A 25,445-nucleotide genomic window follows, 5' to 3' on the forward strand; every position below is an offset into this window, starting at 1 on the left:
GGCACTCAGTCTGTTAAAGTTTCACCATCACTGGGATAGATGCCGGACAGGTGAGGGTTTGCAGTGCAAGACAAAAGAAAGGCTGTGAGGACGTGAAGCCCCCTGGCTGTTGTAGCTTACAGGAGGGGAGGGGTCAGGCATTTTTTAAAAATAAATTTTATAAATAAATAAATAATAAATAAAAAATTATTTCTATCCCGCCTTTCCAGGGATCAAGGCGGCGTACAATAGTGGGATTTATCAATAAATACAATAAAAACATTACAATTTCAGCATAAAAACAACAGAAATACATAATAAGACTTCCAAGCTAACAATGGGGGGAGGGGAACAATACTAACGTCACCCAGTCTGGACCTGCCCTTCATTTCCTACCAGGCATCGAAGTCAAGCCAGCAGGGAAGGGGTGGGAGGCGCCGAGCCTTTCCCCTCCTTCCCTTGCCAGGCACCAAAGCCAAGGCCAGTAGGGAAGGGACAGGGGATATAAAACGTACATAAAAAAATACAGTTCCAAGTTTAAATGCACGTTGTCATTACCTAGACTTCCTGGAAAGAAACGGTATCTACCATATTGCTTCTTGAGTATATAAAGACATACTAACTCTTTTAACTAAACAAATTAAATTTTTCTTTCAAAGCTATTACTATTTTAAATAACTAGCATCTCGTTAACTAAAAATACTTATCCTTTGTGGAGTGTTGAAAATTCAATACTCTTGAAAATTTACTTATTTCCTAACCTTTTGGGTTAACCTTGTCCCTACTCCTTTTCAAAGGACATATATCTGTCTCCCCTTTCTTTAATTTAAATATAATTTCTCTCTTTTTTAATAAATTGTATTAGTTTTCCAACAATTAAAAACAAGTAAATAAAAAGATATTTAAATCCAATGCTAAGACCTGCTTTCAAGGCTTCCCATACTATAGTATCTTTAGTACCTTTCCCCATATTTTCCTGAAAATAATATTTGAGGATTTCTTTTGCTTCTTCTATAATCTTAGGGGAAGCTTTTCATTTAATGACCAACTGTAAGCAGATTTTTAAATTTGGATTTTTAAAGAGATAGGATTATGATCTGATAGCGATTGCGGCAATCTATTCATTTTAACCACTTGGGTAGAGAGTCCTTTAGAAACCAGGTTTCTAATTTAAATATAATTTCTCAAAGGTTACCATTCCTTATAGAATTTCCCCAACATATCTTTTTTCAGGAGGCAAGAATAGCTTATCGATTTCGAAAATCTTCATGACTTTCAGAGTCCATTCTCACATTGATGGGATCGATGGGATCTGATTCGACTTCCAGTATTTTGCCAAAACTGTTCTTGCTGCCACAGTCATGTAGAACAGTACTTTTCCTTTCCCAGAGGTTTTCTCTTCCATATTCAACATGGTCTGGGGACTCCTTTAAGGTTAAAGATCAAATTTATCTCTTGGTGAATTCCTTTCCAGAATTTCTGAACTTTATTACAGTGCCATCAGCAGTGCATATATGTCCTTACTTCTTTCTTACATTTCCAACAAATGTTATTGTAATCTTTATACATTTTGGAAAGCTTAAAGGGGGTTAAGTACCAGCGGAGAATCGATTTATAGACATTTTCCCTAATTTCCATATTTCAAGTAGGTATTCCATAGTCTTTCCCAACTGTCTAACTGAATAGGTTCTTTCAGATCTTTTGCCCACTTAATCATATAGTCTTTTATTATTTCAGTTTCGATTTCTGTCTTACGAATTAAATTATAAAGATTTGAAATTTTTTTGGGGGGGGGTTAAATATTTTTCATAGTTATTTCTAAAAAGATCCGTGTTTTTAGAAGTCAAATTTATTCCCAAATATTTAACTACTTTTTGTATACTGAAGCCAGTTTTTTCCCTTAATACATCAGTCTCTGTCTTTGTCATATTCATGGCCAAGATGATGGATTTTTCAAAGTTAGTTTTATACCCTGCTAATTTTCCAAATTTCTTCATTAGGCCTAACAATGGCCCCATACAGACAGGCTAAAATATAGCTGCTTCGAGTCACTTTGGAGGTGTGCTGTTTCAATGATGCATGTGTCCTAAGAGTCCAGAAGCAGCATCAGAGGCACAATCCAGTCCTAAGGACTGGAGCGCACCTTTGGCGCAGCTTTCAGACTCTTAGGACACATGCATCATTGAAACAGCACACCTCCAAAGTGACTTGAAGCAGCTTTATTTTGGCCTGTCTGTATGGAGCCAATGTTTCACAACTTTCAATTGGATTAGAAATCATAAGGACCGAATCATCAGCATATGTACTTAATTTATAGCGCTTCCCGTTAAGTGTAAAGCCTTCAATTAGGTGATTCTGGCGGATACTCAAAAGTAATGGTTCCAAAGCTAGGGGGCTTTTTCTCTTTTAATCTGGTGGGCCAGTATTTTTCCTGGTTTGTTTGCTGATTCAAAGAATTTCTGTCTTGTGAATCTTATTTCCCCCCCCCCCCCCAATTCTTCTACCATTAAGATAGAAATTTGCTTTAGCAAGTGTTTTGATTCTTCTAGCGTGCTTTTATTTTTTGGATCATTCTTTAAAATTCTCTCTGTCAATTGTAACTCTTTGTTGAATTTAAACAATTTCTCATTATGTTTTTTCCTCAATTCTGCTAATTTTTGAATCAACCAACCCCTTAGTACCACTTTAAATGCATCCCAGACTGTTTGCAGTGGAGTTTCTTTAGTTAGATTTACTTCAAAATACATTTGTATGTTTTTATTTAAATCTTTAACTATCTCCAGTGTCTCGATGAACTTAAAAAATTCAATTGGTAGCTTACCTGGTAGGGGCCAGACCTTAATCCAAACGCCTCCGTTTTGACTGGTCGGACCTGGACAGAACAAGAGACAATAAAAGAGAGGTGTCACTTCAAAAGAAGAAATCTTTTGGCAGTCTTAGGAATTGTGTTCAGGTTGTTCCCCTAAACGCGAAAAGGTATATTAAACTGCCTCCATTAATAGAGTGCTCTTCTATCCCAAGAAACAAGAACCAAATAGCAACCAAGGCTGTAGCTGAAAGCCACACAAACCTAAAACCTATAGCAAAGGAAATTCCTGCATTGGACAAAGATGCTGAAATTTCCCTCCTGATAGGCTCAGATTGCTCAGAGTGTCCTCCTAGTTTCCAACATGTGTTGGAAGGAATGCACCAGTATCTACAACACATGAGAGAAATTTGGTTGTTGGACGACACAAAGTGGAGGTTCCAAAGGAGAAAGTAAGGGCTCACTTGTTATAACAGTCCCTATGGCCCCAATGCTCTTGGCCATCATTGGACTGATCCGCTTGCCGTTTGCGGGATTGGTTCCCCAAGCTGCGTTGAGGCTCCCTCTGTTCCCCGTGCCGTGGCCAACGCCAGACTCTGTTTCCTCTTCTGCGATAATTGTACTTTTCATCATGCCAGAAGCTTTGTTCTGCCAAACAAAGGAAGAAAGGAGCAAAAGGGCTCAGTGTCTTCTGCAAGTCACCTAGGAATTGAGTACTTGGGAGTAAGTAGGTCCAGAACAGGCATGAATGCAACCTTTGGGGTTCTGCCGCCTAGAGTTGGAAGAGACCCCAAGACGGGCAATCCAGTCCAACTCTATTCTGCCATGCAGGAACTCTCAGTCAAAGCAACCCCATTGACATGCTGAAAAGGGGCCAGCTAACTGTATTTTATTTTATTTTTCTTTTAAAAAAGAGAAAAAACAAGTCTGGAAGGAAGTGTCTTGCTTTTTTGCATCACAGACCCTCCTTCCTCTTTTTTGTTGTTGCAAAAATCCAGAAATGACTGTTTTTGAAAACCTGAGTTCATTATCAGAAGAAATCTACAGAGTAGAGCCCCAGTGTCCATTTATCTGGACTTCTGAAATCTGAATTATTCCAAAACCCAAAACCGACCATGAGAGCATCTGGTCTGACCCCAACTCAAGGAAACCTGGGCATCCTGAAGGTTTAGATCAGTTACTGAATTATTGAATTATACAAGGAATAGTGGTCTCAAGGTTTTGCTGACTGCTCAGTGTACAGAAACAACATTATTTTAAAAATATTGTGTATTAAATTACCTTCAGCCTATGTCTATGAGATGCATAAGAAACATACATGGATCCCATCTCCCATTATATCCCATTAGACATATATAAATATACCAAACTCTGAAAAACTCCAAAATACATCTAGTCCTCAGCATTTTGGGTAAGGAAGCCTCAAGCTGTAGTTGATAAGAGATTATTATTATTATTATTATTATTATTATTATTATTATTTACTATATTGTATATGGATATAACTGCTGAAAGGAAAGTTAGAAGTCACCTTTTCTATTTCCTTTCAGAAGCTTCCTTACTTCCTTTTTCTTTCTTCCTTTCTCCCCTTCCTCTTCCTTACCTTTTTCCCTTCCTTTCTGTCTTCCTTCCCCAGGAAGGGACTGAGTCTGGGAGACTTTTATTCTGGCAGAAGCACAGGGGAGGAGGAGGAAGAGTGGAAGGACTGGGATGGAGAGGAAATTGAAAAGGAAAGAAAGAGACCCCGGCCCACTCCCCCCCCCTCCCTTCCCCCCCCCCCCTCTGAGCCTGCAACTTAAATTGTCTTTCCTCTTTTTTCCCTGTCCATCTGAGCCCTCTGTGCTTTTGATGGAGGGAGGAGGGGGGAAGGAAGGAGCGTGAAAGTCCCCTGGGCTGAAGGGGGGGGTCTAGACCCCCAACCCCAACCCCCCGGCTACGTCCCTGATGCCAGCTTCCACCTGGTCTCTCACCTGTAGGGCTGAAGTAGCATTCAACAGGTCCTCGTGTCCTTGGAGGAGGAGGAGGGGGAGGAGGAGGAAGAGAAGGAGGAAGAGGAGGAGGAGGAGGAGGGGGAGAAGGAGGAAGAGGAGGAGGAGGAGGTGGCGGCTCCTGGACTTTGTGAGGAGGGACAGGAGGTCTCTTAGGAACAGCAGAAACCTGTCTGGTCCCAGAAGGAGGACCAGGAGGTATCTTAGAGACAAGAGAAGCCGGGCTGGTCCTAGGATGCTCTGGCCAAACTGGCTTCTTAACTTCCTTGGTTGTTTCCACCTTCTTCTTTTGCTGTTGGGAGCAAAAGAGAGTAGAAAAGGAAATGTTAGTGAGAAACCTGGCAAAAAGTGGAAAACCCACAAAAGTGAAAAAAAACCACAGATAACAAAAACATTCCATTTTTAACTGAGAGAACACCTCCCTATGAATCTAGTTCCTCCAGTGCAACTCTACGGTCAACATCTGCCAGACATTGACCATAGAACTGCGCTGGAGGAGCTACAAATGAACTTCTGTCTAATTTGAAAAGATCCAAACCAGTTAGTTGTCTTACCTGTGCTGTTTAGTTCCTCTCTTGAAATTATTTTTATATCAGTATTTTGATTTCTTTTTAGTAGGTCCTTATATCTTATCCAATTTGGGTTACTTTCCCATCTCCCAAAAATGCTTCCTGTGTGGATACCTAATGAGGAATCCCTAAATAGAATTTATTCTTTATTATTCCCCATGTTTTGAATAGGGCTTTTCTGATTGAATGATTATGAAAGTCTTTGTTTATCTTATCCTTGTTATACCATATATAGGCATGCCAACCGTATCTTAAATTAGTTGCTTCTAGGTTTAACAAATGTCTGTTCTTCAAACTTAGCCATTCTTGAACCCAGATGATACAACATGCCCTATAATAAAGTTTAAGATCAGGTAGCGCACATCCTCCAAAAGCTTTTTGTCTTTTTAATACATTCTTTAATACATTCTTTTGCATTCTTGATCTTTTCCCCCTCCAAACAAAGTTTAATATAATTTTTTCCCATTCATTAAATACTTTTTCATTAATGAGGATTGGCAGATTCATAAACAAAAACATTAACCTTGGCAAAATGGCCATTTTTATGGTGGCTACTCTTCCCAATATTAATAAATCATATTTCTTCCATTTTGTTAAATCTTTGTTTATCTGTTGCCATGTTGGTTTATAGTTATTCTCAAACAGGTTTGTGTTATTTTCAGTTAACCATATACCATAATCAAAATCATTTCAATTAAACAATGGTCAGCTATAGTTCTTGGATCAATTTCCATCCTTTCAGTTTTAACTGCTAACTCTTTGGAAATCAAAAACAAATCTATCCTAGACCAGGATTTGTGAGCCCCTGCAAAAAAAGTAAAGCCCGGTTTGTCGTTATACTTGAAAGTCCACAAGTCTTCCAAATCATGTTCCTTTATTAATTCAAAGCAACTATTAGGCAATTTACCCTGGGCCTCTCTCGTTTTATTCTTTTTCTTGGTCTTCCTATCTCTTTTCGAATTTATCACACCATTAAAGTCTCCTGTGACAATTAGCTTTCCTTTATTATGTATCATTAATTCATCATTTAATTTCTGAAAGAAAATATCTTTTCTCTCTAGGGGACCATATACATTTGCCACCATTAACACCTCTTCTCCTGTATTAATTTCCAAAATCAAATATCTTCCATCTAGGTCTTTCTTAATCTCTTTTACCAAAAAAAAAGTCACCATCACAGGTAACAAACGGTGTGAAGGAAGTGACAAACAAACAGTGAGGTGGAAAAAACTTCCTTCAGAACTGGAACTCTTGTCCAGATGAGGCAAAATAAAGGCAACTCAAACATGCAGAAAGACATTGTAAGCATACAATTAGGGATGCAAGATAGATTATATTGGTGCTAACATCAAGACCAACAATAAAGATAATTTAAATACATCAGGAGCAGGAAATCCACTCTAGAGGCAGGTGGATAGTTAAATAACAATGAAATTAAAGGAATAGTGTAGGATGATAAAGGGGTTGAGAAGAAGCTAAATGAATTCTTTTCATCTTTCTTAATTGCTCAGGATATTCTGCAGATGCCTGTGCCTGGACTGATCTACTCCTAGGTTCTGGAATTTCCTTCCTAGAAAGGCTAGACTGACTCCTTTCTAGTTGCCATTTTGACTTTAAATTTCAGCTGATAAAATTACCAGCTTGGTAGATAAAGGGAATGCTGTGGATATAGTATATCTTGATTTCAGTAAGGCCTTTGACAGGGTTCCCCATGACATTCTTGCAAACAAGCTTGTAAAATGTGGGCTAGATAAAGTAACTGTTGCATGGCTTTGTAATCGGTTGACTGGCCAAACCAAAACAGTGCCCAACAATGGCTCCTTTTCATCCTGGAGAGAAGTGACCAGTGGGGTCCCACAGGGGTCTGTCCTGGGACCAGTGCTATTCAACATCTTTATCAATGACTTGGATGACAGAATTGGGGGCATACTTATCAAATTTGCAGATGACACCAAACTAGGAGTAGTAGTTAATACCTCAGAGGACAGGATCAAAATTCAAAATGACTTGAATAGGCGAGAAAGCCAGGCCAAAGCTAACAAGATGAATTTCAACACAGAAATATAAGGTACTGCACTTAGGGCAGAAAAATGAAATGCACAGATATAGGATGGGTGACACCTGGCTGAATGAAACTACATGTGAAAGGGAACTGGGAGTTAATGTAGACCATAAGTTGAATATGAGTCAACAATGTGATGCAGCAGCTAAAAAGGTCAATGCAATTTTAGGCTGTAACAGTAGAAGTATAATGTCTAGATCAAGGGAAGTAATAGTGCCACTCTATTCTGCTCTGGTCAGGCTCCACCTGGAATATTGTGTCCAGTTCTGGGCACCACATTTTAAATAGGGTGTGGAGAAACTGGAGCATGTCCAAAGGAGGGCGACTAAAATGGTGAAGGGTCTGGAAGCCATGCCCTATGAGGAACGACTTAGGGAGCTGTGGGTGTTTAGCCTGGAGAAGAGACAGTTAAGAGATGATATGATAGCCCTTTTTAAATATTTGAAGGGATGTCATATTGAGAAGGGAGCAAGCTTGTTTTCTGACTGCTCCAGAGACTAGGACCCAGAACAAAGGATGCAAGCTCCAGGAAAAGAGATTCCACCTCAACATTAGGAGGAACTTTCTGATAGTAAGGGCTGTTCGACAGTGAAACACACTCCTTTTTCAGAGTCTGGTGGAGTCTCCTTCCTTGGAGGTCTTTAAACAGAGGCTGGATGACCATCTGTTGGGGATGCTTTGATTGAGAGTTCTTGCATGGCAGGGGGTTGGACTGGATGGCCCTTGTGGTCTCTTCCAACTCTACTGTTCGATGATTCTATGATTCTATATTGTTTTCATTCACCGACAAGCATCCACACAACAGTTTATACATGCCCCTTGCACATTCTGATTTTCAACCTTACCTCTTCATCTCTGGCCCGCTTCCTGCATGCCAACTTGTAAAGCCGGTGTAGCGTCTTTGCGTGAGAGTCAGTAAACTTTGAAACAAACAACCACAGGTTCCTGGGAAATGAAATGAATTATAAATTCCCTTTGTGCTTGTCCAATTCCAAGCAGCCATTTGACAACAAAAATCCAGATTACTTTCTGTTGGTTTAAATCTCTAATTCCCAAACTTTGGTCCTTCAGGTGTTTGGAGCTTTGTCTCCCAGAATCCCCAGTCAGTTTGAGCCACAGTCAGGGCAGATGATGGTAGAATGGTAGAATGTTGCAGATCTCATATGTGGTTCTTAGCACCAATAGGGCCATACCTCTGAGACATAAGGAAGGAATTCTATGCATCCAGGACAGAAGCTACTCTACCCAGAGTGGCAAGGAAAAGCAGTTATTGTCACCATCCAGGAATTACTAGTGGCTTCAGTGTCATGGAAGTGTAGAATCAGGGTCATATTTCAGGTTTTAAGGGTTTTAAGTACATAACATGGAAGCTGTGACCCATCATTGCTCTCTTCCCTTTAACTCTGGTCCAGACTGCAATCTGCCTTGTCCATTGGACCTCAAGGGGAGCCACTGAGAGCCAAACAACTCCATTTCTGTAGCCCTGTCTTGGGTTTCTTTCTGGGTCACTTGCTCCCATGACAAAAAGCCTGACAGGAATGGAGGTGAAGCTTACCATCGCCAGAGAGCCCTGTCCTCCTTCTCAGAAAAAACGTTCAAGCGTTTGGAAATGTGGTCTCCTAGCTTCAATAGATGAGGTTGGATTTTTTCCACCTGTTCTGGCGTCCAGGGCCCATTGCCCAGTTTTTCAAATTCACGCAGGGCCTTCTTCACTGGCCGCATCCACTCTTTGCACTGAAGACAGGAGCAAACAGAGTGCAAGTGAAAGGTGGGAGGGAAGGTGGGAGGAATTTCTTTAAACCTGTCCTATTACCTTAGACAGGAAAGGAATCAGCTCATCTGAAATGTGATGTTAGAGAAGAGTGCTGTCTGCACCCTGGCCGTACCCTTTCAGTATGCTACGAGGAGGTGGGAACTTACCGTGAGGAATGATGCCACAGTCAAATTTTCCTCGCCTTCTCCCATAGGGATGGGCTCACGTCCGGCCATAATGTAGACAGGGCCAATGGGTTCTCTTTGGGTAACTCTGTGAAAGAAGAAAATTGGGCAGCTTAGTCCTAAAGCAAAATCAGGGATGTGACAAAATTAGGGATCTGACCATTGAAGGAAAGGAGGGGAATTTGCTCCATGGCGTAAGAGAAATACCTGAGCTCATGGGACAGCGATGTTCCTAAAATGTTGTTGTGGTGTGCCTTCAAGTCTTTCCCTACTCATGGTGGCCAAAGGCAAAGCTATCCTATTCTTGGCAAGATTTCTTCAGAGGAGGTTTGCATTGCCTTCCTCTGAGGCTGAGAGATCATGATTTGCCCATGGTCACCCACAGAGTTTCCATGGCTAAATGCAGGTTTGAATCCTCATCTCTTATCATCCTAGTCCAAACCACCATACTGTATTGGCTCTCTATTCTTGCAATGCATTCTTCAGATTCTGAAAAGAGGACAAGTTTGCAGGTTTGATGGAAATTCTGTTCTGACTGGATAAGGCCAACAAACACCCTCCACAAGGGTGATACCGGCCACCTGCACCCTATAACTATGCACCTGCCTCTATGCCTTGGAAATCAAATTGAAGGCACCCTCCTGGTAGGTTTTTTCTTGAATTTACTCCCAAATGATATATCTTCTGTGAAAGGTTAAAACCATTGGGTTGCAAGAAATTATATGGGCAAAAAAAGGTACAACAATATCGGTGTTATACAGGTGTCTATTGAAATATTACATGGAAAATGAAATAGTTAAAACAAACATGGTCACCTGGGCACAAGACATTGGGAGACCATTGGTTTTGGAGCAATGGGAGAGATCATGGTTAACGAGAATGAAATACACTTTGTGCCAAGATATAAAAGAAAACTGTTATAAAATGTACTATAGATGGTACCTAACCCCTGTGAGACTGCAAAATGTATAGGAAACATTCCAGCAAATGCTGGAAATGCAAATCCCCTGATCAGCATAAAGATGTGCTATTGTAATCTGATGATGTCTTGATCTTGTCATATGTTATTAAGAACGGGGAAATTAATATCAAGATGGAACAGAAGTTAAAGAATGAGATGGTACCCAGGTCAAACTGCGAGAGCAGGAAGTTTTTCTTACACTATTTGTTGTTAATTTTTGTATTTCATGATTGTCCTTATGGTAATGTTAAGGCTAGTCTGCCCAAGTGATGTTATGTATGTTTTTTTAAAGCTTAATAAAATTCATTTAATTTTTTTTTTTTAAACCATTGGGTTATTATTAAGGAGCAAAACTGTGAAAAAGCATGGCCATAAAAGAGGTATATAATTTTCTCCATGGGATGGAGAAAGTGGAAGGAGATACAGTTTTCTCCTTCTCTCCTGTTACATGATCTCGGGATCATTCAGTGGAACTGGGGAGTTCACGAAAGATTAAAAAGAAACAAAAAAATATATTGCAAACAGTTAATGTACACCGTGGCACTGGGGCATTGAATTTCCATGTTACTGGGGCATTGAGTTTTAGTCCACAGTGCTGGAGCCTAATTCCAAGTTAGATTCCGCACCACAAACAGTTCAGACTAAAACACAGAGCAAACTCACCAACCCACTAACATGGGAGTCACCATCTACTGCTGTCTATGTGAGTGTCTGCAGCATACTTTTAAAAAATGCTTATGTTCATTAGAATCATAGAGTTGGAAGAGACCACAAGGGCCATCCAGTCCAACCCCCTGCCATGCAAGAAATCCAAATCAAAGCATCCCTGACAGATGGACATCCAGCCTCTGTTTAAAGACCTCTAAGAAAGGAGACTCCAGTACACTTCAAGGGAGTTTGTTCCACTGTCAAACAGCTCTTACTGTCAGGAAGTTCCTCCTAATGTTGAGGTGGAATATCTTTTCCTGGAGCTTGCATCCATTGCTCCATTGGGTCCTAGTCTCTGGAGCAGCAGAAACTAAGCTTGCTCCCTCCTCAATATGACATCCCTTCAAATATTTAAACAGTGCTATCCTATCACTTCTTAACCTTCTCTTCTCCAGGCTGAACATCCCCAGCTCCCTATGTCATTCCTCATAGGACATGGCTTCCAGACCTTTCACCATTTTAGTCACTCTCCTTTGGACATGCTCTAGTTTCTCCACATCCTTTTAAAATTGTGGTGCTCAGAACTGGATACAATATTCCAGGTGGGGCCTGACCAGAGCAGAATGTAGTGAAATGTGGACTTCCCTTGATCTAGACACTATACTTTTATTGATGCAGCCTAAAATTGCATTGGCCTTTTTAGCTGCCGCATCGCACTGTTGACTCATGTTCAACTTATGGTCTACTTGGACTCCCAGTTCCCTTTCACACGTAGCTTTATTCAGCCAGGTGTCCCCAATCCTATTGTAACAGAAATGTCAGGAAACTTAAAATTCTAGGTTTTGGCAGAGCAAAGAATTAACAAGAGGACTTAGTAATATGAAAATCCATAAGTTTATTTCCATTTGTCGACAAAGGAAACATGAAGTCAGTGGAATTCAAGTTCCAAAAAGCTGAGTTCCCCCTCAAGACAAAATGGCTTAATTTTATAGTTAATTACACAAGGAAGCTCTCCTCCACATCTCATTGGCTAATTACAATTCAAACATACAGAATTCTTTCAATCAGAACAGAGAATTATGCATATATTAAACTGCATTCCTGACTCTGTCCCCCCTCCCTCAGGCATTCAGTATCTTTCCTTTAGCCTTACTTTTGAATATCAACAGTGTCTCCTTATCTATATTGTGTCTATTTCACTGGTGCCTGTTCCTTATGGGTCATGATGCACTCACCACGCTTTTGCTCTAGTTCTTCTCTAGCTTTCAAACCGCAAATTAGGAACTATGTCTTTTCAAACCAAAGTGGCTCCATCTTTCTATAGCTTTTTATTATAACAGGCCACTACACTATATCTGTGCATTTCATTTTTCCACTCTAACGTTACATTTCTCCATGTTGAATTTCATTTTGTTAGCTTTGGCCCAGCTTTCTAGTCTGTTCAGGTCATCTTGAATTTTGATCCTGTTCTCTGGGGTCCATTTGCCAGTTCTTTTATTACACTTGGACGTAGTTCATCTGGTCCTGGAGATTTATATTAGTTTTAGATTAACCAGATATTCCTGTACTATCTCTTTACTTATTCTGTGCTGAAATGCCCCTATTCTGTCCTCTGCTCCATTATCCTCAGGTTGAGCACCCTTTGCCTTTTCTGAGAAGACTGAGGCAAAGAAGGTGTGGAGTAATTCTGCCTTTTCTCTGTCTTCTGTTAGCATTTTGCCATCTTCTCCACGCAGTGAACCTACTGTTTCCTTCTTCCTTTTGCTGCAGACATATCCAAAAAAGCCCTTTTTATTGTTTTTAACCTCTCTAGCAAACCTGAGTGCATTCTGCACTTTAGCTTTTCTGACTTTACCCCTACATGTGCTTGCTATTTGTTTGAATTCCTCTTTGGTGATTTCCCCATTTTTCCATTTCTTATACATGTTTCCGTTTAAAACTTAGCTCAGTTGAAAGTTCTTTAGTCATCCATCCTGGGTTCTTGAGACATCTCCCCTTTCTCTTCCTCACTGGAACTGTTTTAATTTATGCCTTCAGTATCACCTTTTTGAGAAACTCCCATCCATCCTGAACTCCCTTCTCTTTTAATATTCCTGACCATGGGATCACCTCCAGTATTTCTCTAAGTTTAGCTGTCAACTCCATCCCAGAAGTGAGAATCATGTCCATTCCCAATCTATGCTACATGAAGGAAAGTCAAGTTCTTCTAACTCTGACCAATCCAGTGGAAAATCTTACCCATGTGACATTGTTTAACTTAGTGTAGTGAACTTGAAATAAACAAAAAAAAGGTTATACCCCCTCTAATTCCACATTCCAGTCATGAGACTCATCCCACCAGGTTTCAGTGATGCCTGTTATATCATATTTGCTTTGTTGTGCTAGGAGTTCGAGTTCATCTTGCTTATTTCCCATGCTCTGTGCATTAGTGTAGAGACATCGCAGACCATGGGTCCCCTGTACTTGCTGCCTGTGCAAGTTTTTTTTTTTGCCTCCCACTGTTGGGTCCTTGCAGTATTTGTCTTCTTTCCTCTTTGTCAGTTTGACTATTTTCTCCAGCCCTTTTGCCTTCCTTAATATTGTCTCCCTCCCCCACAAAACCTAGTTTAAAGCCCTCATGTTTGCTTTTTAAAAAATGCTTACATTCATTCTATATTTTCTATTCTAAACCACCTTGAGACCCACTCATGGGCGAAAGGTGAGATGAAATTTAAGCAATAACACAACCATACAGTTAAGTGAACGAAACTAAGAAGGATGCTATCAGGTGAGCTCAAGGAGCCCACCTGGTTTAAAGCAATGCCTTCACAAAGGAGTAGTAACTAGCATTTAAATAAATAAAGGATTGGAAGCGCTTACTATTAAAAGGAGACAGCCTGAGAAGCCGAGAGCTCTCCAAAAAAATCAAGGGGACCAGAGCCAAAATAATAATTTCGCTCTGGTCAGTTGAAGTCTGCAGCTTCAGTCTACTGTAGACTTCAACTGATAACCTTCCAATGATCCGTTGGCCAAGATTCTCCATGATCTCCCAGGAAACAAAACAAACAAACAGATGTGTTCTATTCTGTTTTGTCCCATCTGACCACTTCCCCACCCGCTTGAAATAGATGGGTCATGTTGCTTTCAATGGGATGATTTCAATTGCGTTTTAAAATTTCAATTGTTTTTAGCAAATTCTTTTGGTGAACCACTTTGGATCCCGCTTGGAATATACAGTCGGCCCTTCTTATACACGAATCTTTTATACACGGATTCAAGCATCCATTTCAAATATCAAACCTTGATTTCCTATTTTTTATAAGGGACACCATTTTGCTATGTCCTTATATTTAATGGGACTTGAGCATCCACGGATTTTGTTTTCCATGGGGGGTCTTGGAAGCAAACCCCAGCGGATAGCAAGTGCCCACTGTAAATGAAATGAAATAATTTCTTACACTAGAAACTGGAAAAGCTGGCTCTCACTCCACAAGAAAGACAGCAAATCAGTGAAATTATGATTATGATTGTGACAAACTGGAGTCTCCCTTATCCAAAATGCTTGGGACTAGAAGTGTTTTGGACTTCGGATTTATTCAGATTTTGAAATGTTTGTTCAAACATCATGAGACATCTTGGAAATGGGGCTCGTCTCATGATATTCATGTCGGTCCTTCTACACATTGACTGAAAGTAATGAAATACACTATATATATATATATATATTCATTCATCCATTCATTCATTCATTTATATGCTGCCTTTCTCCTAGGCCGGGAGCCAAGGCAGCTAATACTTTTGTGTATGAAATAAACTTTGTACACGTTGAACCATCAGAAAGCAAAAGTGTCATTTTCTCAGCCACCCGTGTGGACAATTTTGGATTTTGGAATATTTTGGATTTTGGAATCCCAGATAAAAGGTGTCCAACCTACACTAACAGTAGAATTAAAACCATTGAAAACTTGCTTTAAAATCGTACAGCACTATAAAACCCCTTCTCTTGTTAAGCATCTGTTCCCAAAGGGACTTTCCCATTTTAAGTCTCAGACAGGCAAAGCCTTGGTGGGATATTGTATAGCATGGATGAATTGAGTTCTGGCTTGGTAGGTTTCAAAGCATGCACACCAGACCTCAGTTATCTACAATGGGATTTATGTTTCTTTATTTACCATGCTTCCATTTGGCCTTTTTTTCCAAAGAGCGCTGATCAACTTCCATATGTTTCCCATCTGGGCGCCTTCCCTGCCATTTTGCAAACCATTGGAAGAGCTGTATGGGGCCCAGAAGATAGTTTGGGAGCCCTTGGTGCTGAAGCCTTAACCAGAGTATAGCAGCCTATGATGGCATGCCATTGGGAACCCTAACTTACTTCTTGTTCTTCTTAATTAAAAGCATTTATACTAACAGTCTTGAAAGATTGAGAAAGTATTATCAGCATGAAATGACACAGTTTGGGACAGTTTTACTGAATTAACAAAAACACACACTGTCACTGTGTGTGCAGGACAGCTGTTTCCAAATATCTGAAGTGCTGTCATGTACAAGTTGGACACGTGTTTTTCCGTTTCCGTTAAGGAAGGCTTAAAAGGAACTGTCAAAGATTGCAAAGAAGTAAATGTCAGCTGAACATTAGGAAAAGGGCGCTAATGACAAAATCAATTTGGCCAAGGAACAGACTGCACTGAAAAATAATGGGTGGTGGATTGTCCACTGGAACGACTCGGGGTTAGGCTACACACAAGTGTACTATGTGAACCGATGCGGATTTTTGCACATTCGTGTTGATACTTGTCTTCCTTTTTCTGTGCATATTCACATCTGTTCACTTTCCCTCTGCTGAAAATGCTCAGACATGCATATCTGTGTGAAGTGGATGGACAGCTACATGTCTGATAATGTGCATCTTCATGGCTTCTTTGATAAAAACTGTTTTTTCTCTAGTTTGAGGAGTCCCACCCCTTCCTGCCAAATGTCTGAATTAATCTGAATCATACAAATGTGGAAGGATCACATTCTGTTAAACTAGAATGAGGAGTATTTTAATTGTGTAGACAAGCCCTCAGCTTGGACAACCACTGGCCAGGGATGCTACAACTAAATGCTTCATTAAAGGCAATGACTTTATAAGTTATTTCTTTTTAAAAAAAAAATCTGTAAGACGACATTGCCAAATATATTTTTACACAATTATATGAACACCACATGACAAACCAAAAATATGTATATATATATATTATATGTATGTATGCATGTTTATATATATACTATATATATATATTATGTAATATAGATACTATATATTATATATATATATAATACATATATATATAAAATGTATGTATAGTGAATACATTCAGATGCATTGTATAATGCTGTTTCTTAGATCTGGTTGCTTTCTTTCTTTCTTGGTTGGCTAAATGGAATGTGTCTTTCTAGTGTGGGCATTTGGAAGGGCAGCATGATTCCAAAAGGAATGATGCAAAACCCCAATAAGAACAGGTTCAGTTTAACTTTTTTCCACCATTCTTTTTTTGAATCAGAGAGAGAGAGAGAGAGAGAGAAGGGTGATGCATGGCAATAATAATATTATATAATATTATATGATAATAATTATTATTATAGCTATGCATCACCCTTGGCTCGCGCTCTCTCTAATTCAAAAAAAGAATGGTGCAAAAAAGTCTATTAATAATTATTATTATTATTATTTCTATCCGGCTTTGCCAATAAGATAGAGGCAGCTTACATCAATAAATACATAGGCAGCTATGGACCAAAGCACACTGCAGAAATAATCCAGTTTGGATTAAACGCACTGACTCAATGCTATGGAATCCTGGGAATTGTAGTTTTGTGAGACATTGAGCCTTCACTTCCCAGGATTCCCTAGCACTGAGCCAGGGCAGTTAATGCAGCCCCCAGATGGGTTATTCCTCCAGTGTGTTTTGCGCCTCTGAATCTGGAGACCAGGGTTCGAATCTTGGCTCAGCTATGGAAAAACCTTGGGCAATAAGTCACACTCTCTCTGCCTCAGGGGAAGGCAATGGTGAAACCTCCTCTGAAGAAACTTGTCAAGAAAACCCCAGGATAGGGTCACCATAAAAAAGCACACAACAGTAACAAATTATAAACACCCTGAAGCAGTGGTTTTCAAACGTTGGTCTTCCAGATGTTTTGGATTACAACTCCCAGAGGTTGCCACAGACTGCATCTGCATTGCTGAAATAATCCCGTTTTACACCACTTTAATTGCCATAGCTCAATGCTAGGGAATTTTGGGAACTGTAGTTTGTTGTGGTGCCAGAGCTCTCTGACAGAGAAGGCTAAATAGCTCACAAAACTACTAGAAATCCACAGCAATGGGCCATGGCAGTTAAAATGGCACCAAGCTGCATTAATTCTGCAGTGTGGACGCAATGTAACTCATCAGGAGGAGAAGGAAGGAAGGAAGGAAGGAAGGAAGGAAGGAAGGAAGGAAGGAAGGGGACAGAGCTGTCCTTCAGCTCAGGTAAAAGCAAACTGCTGCAGCCTCTCTTAGCTGGCATATTAGTCCTCATTAATCATTTCTGCCATCTTGACCATGCTCTGATGTTGCTTGGCCACACATGTCCCAGTTTTCAGTTGTGAAATGCCATTGCAACAGCTGCCAACTCCCAGTATACTGTGATAAATATCTATAGTCAGCCTTCCATATCCACGGGTTTTTTTATCCACAGATATCTTCATAGTGATATCTATGTAATCCACAGATATCTATGGCAGTGGTTCTTAACCTGTGGGTTGCAACCCCTTTGACGGTCGAATGTCCCTTTCACAGCGGTCGCCTAAGACCATCGGAAAATACATAGTGCTAACTCCTTATGAAGTAGCAACGAAAATAGTTTTATGGTTGGGGGTCACCACAACATGAGAAACTGTATTAAAGGGTAGCGGTATTAGGAAGGTTGAGAATCACTGATCTAAAGAATAAAAAAAATGTGTGTGTGTGTGCATGGGTATGTATATATACATATATATTCCCAAAATCAAACCTTGACTTTGCCATTTTATATAACAGACACCATGTTACTGTCCCATTGTCTTTAATGGGACTTGAGCATCCATGGATTTTGGTATCAATGGGGGGTCCTGGAAACAAACCCCAGCGGATACCAAGGGCCCAATGTACATTAGCATAATTTATTCAGGTGGCAGCAAATGCATTTCCTGGTCATAATATTTAAAAATTCCCGAAATGGTTTAAACCCCAGTATCAGGTCCACCACATCCATGGAAAGCAAGACCGGTGATAGTCATTTCAGGTATATGTCTTTGCAGTCTCAAACCAGATCTTCTCGACAGCCTCCTGGCCCATCTCAAAGAGGGTCATCAGGTGTTTCCATCCTGTTTTGGCTGTGATCATCAAATATTCTTTGTTCTCGGGGTGCAGGAGACTGGTGTGTGCCGCCATCACAAGAGACTGAGTGAATCGGCCACATACCAGGAGAAAAAGGGCAGCTCGTTCCTCTGCAGTCAGTGGGACGATGCTCTCGAATCCCGCCAGGACATGGCCTCCCACGCTGAGCGGATCCTTGCTTTCAATCATCATATACATGATGGTGATGGCCACTTCAAAAATGTAGTAGCCGTAGCTCATGTCACTGAAGTCTAAAATACCAGACACTCTGTAGCGTGGATTTTGAAGGGAAGCAGAATCGGTGTCTATTAAAATATTGTGGTCATTGAGATCTCCGTGATTAATGCCTAAATGGGCAACAAGGAAAATCAGTGTTACATACGAGAACGGTAACAAAATTTTGCAGTGTAGAATGTTTCTGGTCATGATCCCTGTCATTCTATTCCCTCTCCTTGAATTTGAAAAGGTGACTTTTGGAATCCAGCTCCCAGTATCCTAACCAGCAGCAGCTGGAGTTGTCAGTGGTCAAACTGGTTGGGGGATTCTGGAAGATGGTATCCAAAGGAGTAACTTTTCTAAAGTTTCCCATCACTTTCCCAACACAGTATTCATCCTCACCTCACCCTGCCAAATGTTTCATGCTACCAAACTGCACCCAATCCCATTTGATTTTGGAAACCAAGCAGGATTAGGATTGTTAGTACTTTGATTCCTGGTATTCTCTGGCGACTACCAGAGAATACCAGGAATCTCTAGGTAGGGCAATGAAACCATTTGAGTAGTCTTGGATTCAAAATAGGATGCCTCATATGACCCATATGTTGCCCACTTTTCAGTTAGCTTTAGAGAAACAATGCAAGAAAGGCTGAGATCCTATATTGGGATTTCAGACTGAATATCTACAGGTAGAGTTATGTATTAATTGTGTTATGCAAGCCTTGTGTTGAATGGCAACATGGCTCAACTGAGCAAAAGCACCAGGTGGGGAATACCTAATCAAATGCACATGGTGCACACATCCAATGCACGTCAATGAGCAATGTTCAGTGTGCCATCTGTGTACACGAGGGAACTGCATCATTCCCAGCTCCACCTCTGCAGGCACGATCTGGATAGGGACATTCTGTGTTGGACAAAAATGTACAATCACATCTGTTACTGTTCTAAATGTTGCTGGACTCTAACTACCAGCATTCTTTATGGTGGATGGGGCTGATGGAAGTTGTATTCCAACATCTTGAGGGCTGCATGATTCACACTCCTGGACCAGATCAAAAGTGGGCAATGTGTGGCCATCCAGATGTTGTTGGACTGTGATTCACATCGCCCTTCTCCAATGGTTACTGTGACGAAGGGAGATGGCAGTTCCAGTCCAACTTAATGAGAAACGTATTTATAATTATAAAAAGAGGTATAAGCAAAGGTGCAATGAACCAGGAAAAAAAGGATCAAGCACAAGGGCCATCCAGTCCAATTCCTTGCCATGCAGGAATACACAATCAAAGCATTCCCAACAGATGGCCATCCAGCCTCTGTTTAAAAACCTCCAAAGAAGGAGCATAGTCCAGTGTCAAACAGCTCTTACTGTCCGATTACTCTTCCTAATGTTGGGGTGGAATTACTTTTCCTTAGTTTGAATCCATCGCTCCATATCCTAGTCTCTAGAGCAGCAGAAAACAAGTTTGCTCCATCCTCAATATAATATCCCTTCCAATTTTCAAACGGAGCTATCATATCACCTCTTAACCTTCTCTTCTCCAGGTTAAACATACCCAGCTCCCTAAATGGCTCCTCACAGGGAATGGTTTCCAGGCTTCATACAGAAAAGCAAAAACACCAAATAACCGTATCCCAATCATCATATCACAATGCATTAATTAAAAAGAAAACTTACTGGGTCGAAAAGAGCTTAGGTTTGGCACTATTTTAACACTGAATTGCTCAATCACTTGCTTCACCACTTCCAAGTAGCTGCTTTGGCCCAGTGCATAAACATACTGTTTCAGAAGAGGGACGTTTGCCAGATTCCAGATAAATTCCCCTCGGTGTAGTCTCTTTATCAATGGATGCTGGAATTTCTTTTGGGAAAAAATACAAATAATATTGCACCACCACTGTCACTAGAGTTAACACGCCAATATTACACCTGGCCTCCTGTCCATTAGTCTTAAGTAGAGTAGACCCATTCAACACGTTGTTTAATGGTAGGTCAATACATAGGTAAATCCCATGGATTCAAGGGGTTCTAATCTCCCCTGGACTAACACCAGGATTTATAAACAATGTTGTTTTAAGTGGAAAGATTTCATCAGATGGGAAATGTTTATATGTTGGACCTGGCTTTGTAGTATTATTAAACAGCTACAATTAAAGAAAAAGCAATGGGCTACTGTGGTCATCTCAAACAGAGGCAAGTGAGACAAAGTGCAACTTCCCCCCACTTCCTCTTCATATATACACAAACGGTAGTTGGGAAAGGAGCAAGAGCCCAGTGGTAAAACAGATTGTGGCATAGGACTTGGAAAAGTTACTTTTCTGGACTACAGCTCTGAGATTCCCTAAGGGATTCTAAAAACTGCGGTCAGAAAAGTAACCTTTTCAAGTTTTCTGTTGGCATGCATAATGCCCTGGGGTCATCCTCTGCACCAGAAGAGGCTCTATCTTATTTTTATATTTGGTCTATGACTGTAGAATGAATGAATGAATGAATGAACGAATAATCTCACCTCCGTAAGTGTTTTGTCCAGTCTAGCAGCCAGCTGGCCGACCTCATACAGAACAGGAGGGCCTATTGGGAGCGTTGCCACTGTTTTGCCTGGCAGGTAGCTCAAGAGTCTCACCATGTATTCTTTGGTGGCAGAAGCAGTCTCTAAGAGGGAAACAAGAAAGCCTTAAGACGTGAACACTTTACAGGTTGAGTCCCCCTTCTCCAAAATGCTTGGAACCAGAAGTGTTTGGGATTTTGGATTTTTTAAAATACCTATATTTGCATATGCATACATAATGAAATATCTTGGAGATGGGAACCAAGTCTAAACACAAAATTCATTTATGTTTCTTCTACACCAGGGATTCCCAAACTGTGATCCTCCGAGTTTTAGATGTCAGCTCCTGGAAGCCCCAACCAGCTTGGTGAACAGTCAGGAATTCTGGGTGCTGAAGTCCAAAAGTTTGGGAATCACTGCCTACACCTTATATACATTGCCTGAAGGTAATATTATACAATACTTTAAACATAATTTTGTGCATGAAACAAAGTTGGTTTACATTGAACCACCAGAAAGCAAAGGTGTCTGTCTCTCAGCTACCCATTAAACAAGTGTTGTTTTTGGAATATTCTGAAATTTGAGATAAGGGACTCTGTATCATAGAGCTGGAAAAAGTGGCACAAAGGATGAGTTTGTTCTTGGCTACGTAAGGAATACAGAGAGCTGGGACATGTGTCTCTTATAAGAAGAAAACTGTGGCCAAGGAGTATCACCAATATTTTGCAGCTTTCTCACCGACGGATTCCAGATACATGATTTCACCCTCTTTCGTAAAATGAGGAGTAGCCACAGGGAAGCCTTCTTTGTTCAGAAACATCATAATCTGCGTCTGCACCTCAATAAGCTCAGGATTCTGACTGTCCTCAGAATTAATAATTTTGAGGACGTATTCTTCCTCGGTTCCTTCTCCAATCTCTTCAGACTTCGCGACACGGACGTGGAAGTTTTGATCGTCATAGCTAGGAAGCGGCTTGATCTCAGAGACTTTTATTCCAAATACCCTTTTGACCAATTTGGTGGCCTGTTCTTTGCTGAAGGCTGGCTTATTCAGGTTGCAAAGCTGCCGATTACTTCCAGAAGACATTGCACATCTAGAAGGGAATAATAAATCAGTGATTTAAAAGAGCAAGGAGACTGGAAGATGTGAATTGTGCTGTAAAACTAAGTAGCTGCAATGCTCTGAATCAGAAAGTAAGGTTTTGGTTTTGGATGATATTTTTTGGCACTTCCCTTGCCATGGGATCCAGGGCGGCTTACAAGAAGGTTTAGCTAAAATGTTGTATTACAAATGTTAAAGGGAAAAAAAAGAAACATTTTAAAAGCACATAGTCAAAAACAGTTTTGTTGTTGCTTGTTGTCATGTGCCTTCAAGTCATTTCCACCAAACTACAATTTCCAGAATTCCATAGCATTGAGCCATGGCAGTTAAGGTGATGTCAAACTGGATTATTTCTGCAGTGTGGATGCATCCTAGAATGACCCCATTGACTCCTATTACATATTGAAACTTTTTAAAAACTCCACACCCGTCGATTTATTAACATTAACACAAAGATGCAAGTCCAGAGTCAATTCAAAGAAACTTTAACTTCAACAACACACACATAACTCCTGGTTTATCTCAGCTGCAGAATTTTAACTGCAATTCAGCCTTTTCGGAAGTAAGAAGTAAATTACAATGAAAACATTTACATTCCTTGTATATCACACTTAACCTCTTCTGGGAGTTAAAGTATATTGCCAGCAAACCACCAAAGTAGATTTAAAACCTGGAATCCACATGTAGAATTAAAGAACGCAATTTGTGTCACTTACTTGACAAAAACAAGGCACAAAGCAAATTGTACTTTTAAAATAATAAAGCAAAGCTGTATGACTTCCCTGCGCTCAGCTCTTATTCTGATTTAAACTACTATTGCTGAAAGTTATATATGATAACAATCTTCTTTGTTCGAAGAGTGGCTTTCTCCCTAATGACCCTTGGACTCTGTTAAGCAAGATCAGAGTAACCTCTCTGCAATTCTTTTAAGTGCCATGGTTCAAATTCTGGGAACTGTAAGTTTGTGAGACATTTAGCCTTCCATGCCAGAACGCTCTGGTGCCACAACAAACTACAATACCCAGAAGTCCATATCACCGAGCCGTGACAGTTAAAGCAGTGTCAAACTGGATTATTTCTGCAATGTGGATGCAGGGCTTCAAGCCATACATTGGTTACAGAATTAGAGGTTCACTAGAGGTAGTGATGGATGCTAACTTAGGTGGTCTATATAAAAGTTTAGAAAGAATGGGAGCATAGAGTTTTAATTACAGAATTCTGGGAGGCTGCATTATACTGTAGTAGTTTGCAAGGCAAATGGCTGAGACTAAAATGCCAGCATATTTTAGCTTTAAACTGAAACCAGTAACTTAAATCTTCAGGAAGGGATTTCAACCTTGTTGAATGAAGTAGAATACTGTCTTGGAAAGCTTGGAAGCCAACAATTATACAGTATTGACAGTTGGCGTAGTGGTTTGAGTGTTGGACTACAACTCTGAAGACCAGGGTTCCAATCCCAGCTCAGCCATGACCATCAATGGGTGACCATGGGCAAGTCTTATTATTTTTATGTACTATTTATAAGTCACACTCTCCCAGCCTCAGGGGAAGGCCATGGCAAACCTCCTCTGAACAAATCTTGCCAAAAAAAACTCCAGGATGGGGTCGCCTTAGGGTATCCAGAAGTCAGAAATGGCTTGAAGGCACACAATAACAAGAAGAAGAACAACAAAGTATTTCAGATGGGGAGAGAGGTTACCTTACCTGGGCAGGAAATCTAAGACTCAACTGTATATATGTAATAATAATAATAATAATAATAATAATAATAATAATTTTTATTTTTATTTCCCGCCGCTCCCTGAGGATCGAGGTGGGATTACATCAATCAAATAATACAATGCAGTATAAAAATATAGTCAATAAAATGCTCACATGAATACAATAAAATAGTCAGAGCTTTGTCTATTCATCCAGTTATCATACAATCATAGTCCGAAGTGTAGCATTTCATTTTAATAATCTCCTATATAAGATTGGGTGGGTAATATATGTATGTATATAAATATATGCACACACATATATACATACACACATACACAGCTGACCTATATATATATATATACACACACACACATACACATATATATCCATCTTTTCTGCAAAGATACAGTCCTGTTAGTCTAGAAAAACAGGATGCAAAGGGGATCTTGTAGCACAGTGCTTCCCAAACTTTGGTCCTCCAGATTTTTGGACTTCAGCTCCCAGAATTCCTGACCACTGACCAAACTGGCTGGGGCTTCTGGGAGTTGAAGTCCAACGGAAAAAAAATCCCTGGAACACCAAACTTTGGATTAGAACAGAAATTCAATGTGAGCTTTTCCTAGACTTCAACCTCCTCCTTCTTCAGATGCATGTCTTTTAAAAAAGGTGCTACAAGATCCCTTTGCATACTGCATGCATGCTCTCTCTCTCTCTCTCTCTCTCTCTCTCTCTCTCTCTCTCTCTCTATATATATATATATATATACCTTTCTTTTCAGTTTACTGTATGCAAAAATCCTTATAAATTTACATTTCTTGCAATAGCTATTGAATCGAAAAAGAACAAGAGTATTTAAATACCACTTTCGTGCAGAAGGTGTGGAAGCCCAGCAGGGAGCGCTACAGCCACAATTGTTGTGTTGCTTGTTGTTGTTGTGTGTCTTCCCCTCGTTTCCAATTTTATGGCAACCCTAAGGAGAACTCATCATGGCTTTTTTCCCCTTGGCAAGGTTTCTTCACCTAGGAGGGGTCGAGGTTGCTGCCAACTGCAAGATCCTGGAAACAAAACAAAACATTATACAACACGCCAACCGACCCACAAACAGCACCAAGTGGAACCAGTTGAGTTGCAACTAAAGCATAGAAATGCATGGACTCTCCTTTGCTTCCTATCAGAGCAGGAAATGCACTATTGCTTTCCCCAAAGCAAGCTCTTGATTGGTTACCAAGCAGCTTTGGGCTTGCTGGAGATAAAAGCTAATTGGTTTCCACTCTAAAGGCACCAGATCCTGGAAGCTAAGCAGGGACAGCCCTGGTTAGTAATTGGATGGGAGACGGCCAACCCATTTACCAAGTGCTGTAGGCTTTATAGCAGAGGAAGGAACTGGCAAAACCACCTCTGAGTGCTCCTTGCCTAAGAAAACACTATGAAATTAATGGGGCATCCTGAAGACACACACATCTCCAGTGTTTGGATAAAATAACATTCTAATATCTATCACTTTCCAACTTTTCAATAAGCAAGCTACATAAGAGATAAGCTCTG

At 40.3% G+C, this 25,445-nt stretch overlaps 1 protein-coding gene and 1 long non-coding RNA gene across 2 annotated transcripts in view; one reads left to right on the forward strand and one right to left on the reverse strand.

The window, feature by feature from the left end:
• LOC149307189 (uncharacterized) overlaps nucleotides 1-25,445 on the forward strand; it is a 31,427-nt gene extending 5,982 nt beyond the window's left edge. The window contains exons 3-4 of the long non-coding RNA XR_016282342.1: nucleotides 21,399-21,540; nucleotides 24,910-25,445. This is a non-coding gene — a long non-coding RNA (uncharacterized LOC149307189). The remainder of the gene's footprint in view (nucleotides 1-21,398; nucleotides 21,541-24,909) is intronic.
• Nucleotides 17,270-22,205, reverse strand: HYKK (hydroxylysine kinase). Its single transcript, XM_089538564.1, has 4 exons — nucleotides 21,833-22,205; nucleotides 21,056-21,198; nucleotides 20,224-20,407; nucleotides 17,270-18,676 (listed from the first exon to the last, which is right to left on the reverse strand). The coding sequence occupies exons 1-4, from the start codon at nucleotides 22,179-22,181 to the stop codon at nucleotides 18,231-18,233; spliced, it is 1,122 nt and encodes a 373-aa protein (XP_089394690.1). The 5' UTR covers nucleotides 22,182-22,205; the 3' UTR covers nucleotides 17,270-18,230.

This window comes from Sceloporus occidentalis, unplaced genomic scaffold (genome assembly GCF_023333645.1).
Source record: "Sceloporus occidentalis isolate IW3139 unplaced genomic scaffold, rSceOcc1.0.p SCAF_9, whole genome shotgun sequence".
In the NCBI taxonomy this organism is placed as follows: domain Eukaryota; kingdom Metazoa; phylum Chordata; class Lepidosauria; order Squamata; family Phrynosomatidae; genus Sceloporus; species Sceloporus occidentalis.

What these genes read in the sequence shown, in the direction of transcription:
- HYKK (XM_089538564.1), bottom strand. Translation starts at nt 22,181, where the DNA reads ATGTCTTCTGGAAGTAATCGGCAGCTTTGCAACCTGAATAAGCCAGCC. An exon ending in TGGACAAAACACTTACGGAG is followed by an intron (nt 20,408 to 21,055) that starts GTGAGATTATTC and finishes TTTTCCCAAAAG; the next exon opens with AAATTCCAGCATCCATTGAT. An exon ending in CCTAAGCTCTTTTCGACCCA is followed by an intron (nt 18,677 to 20,223) that starts GTAAGTTTTCTT and finishes TTGCCCATTTAG; the next exon opens with GCATTAATCACGGAGATCTC.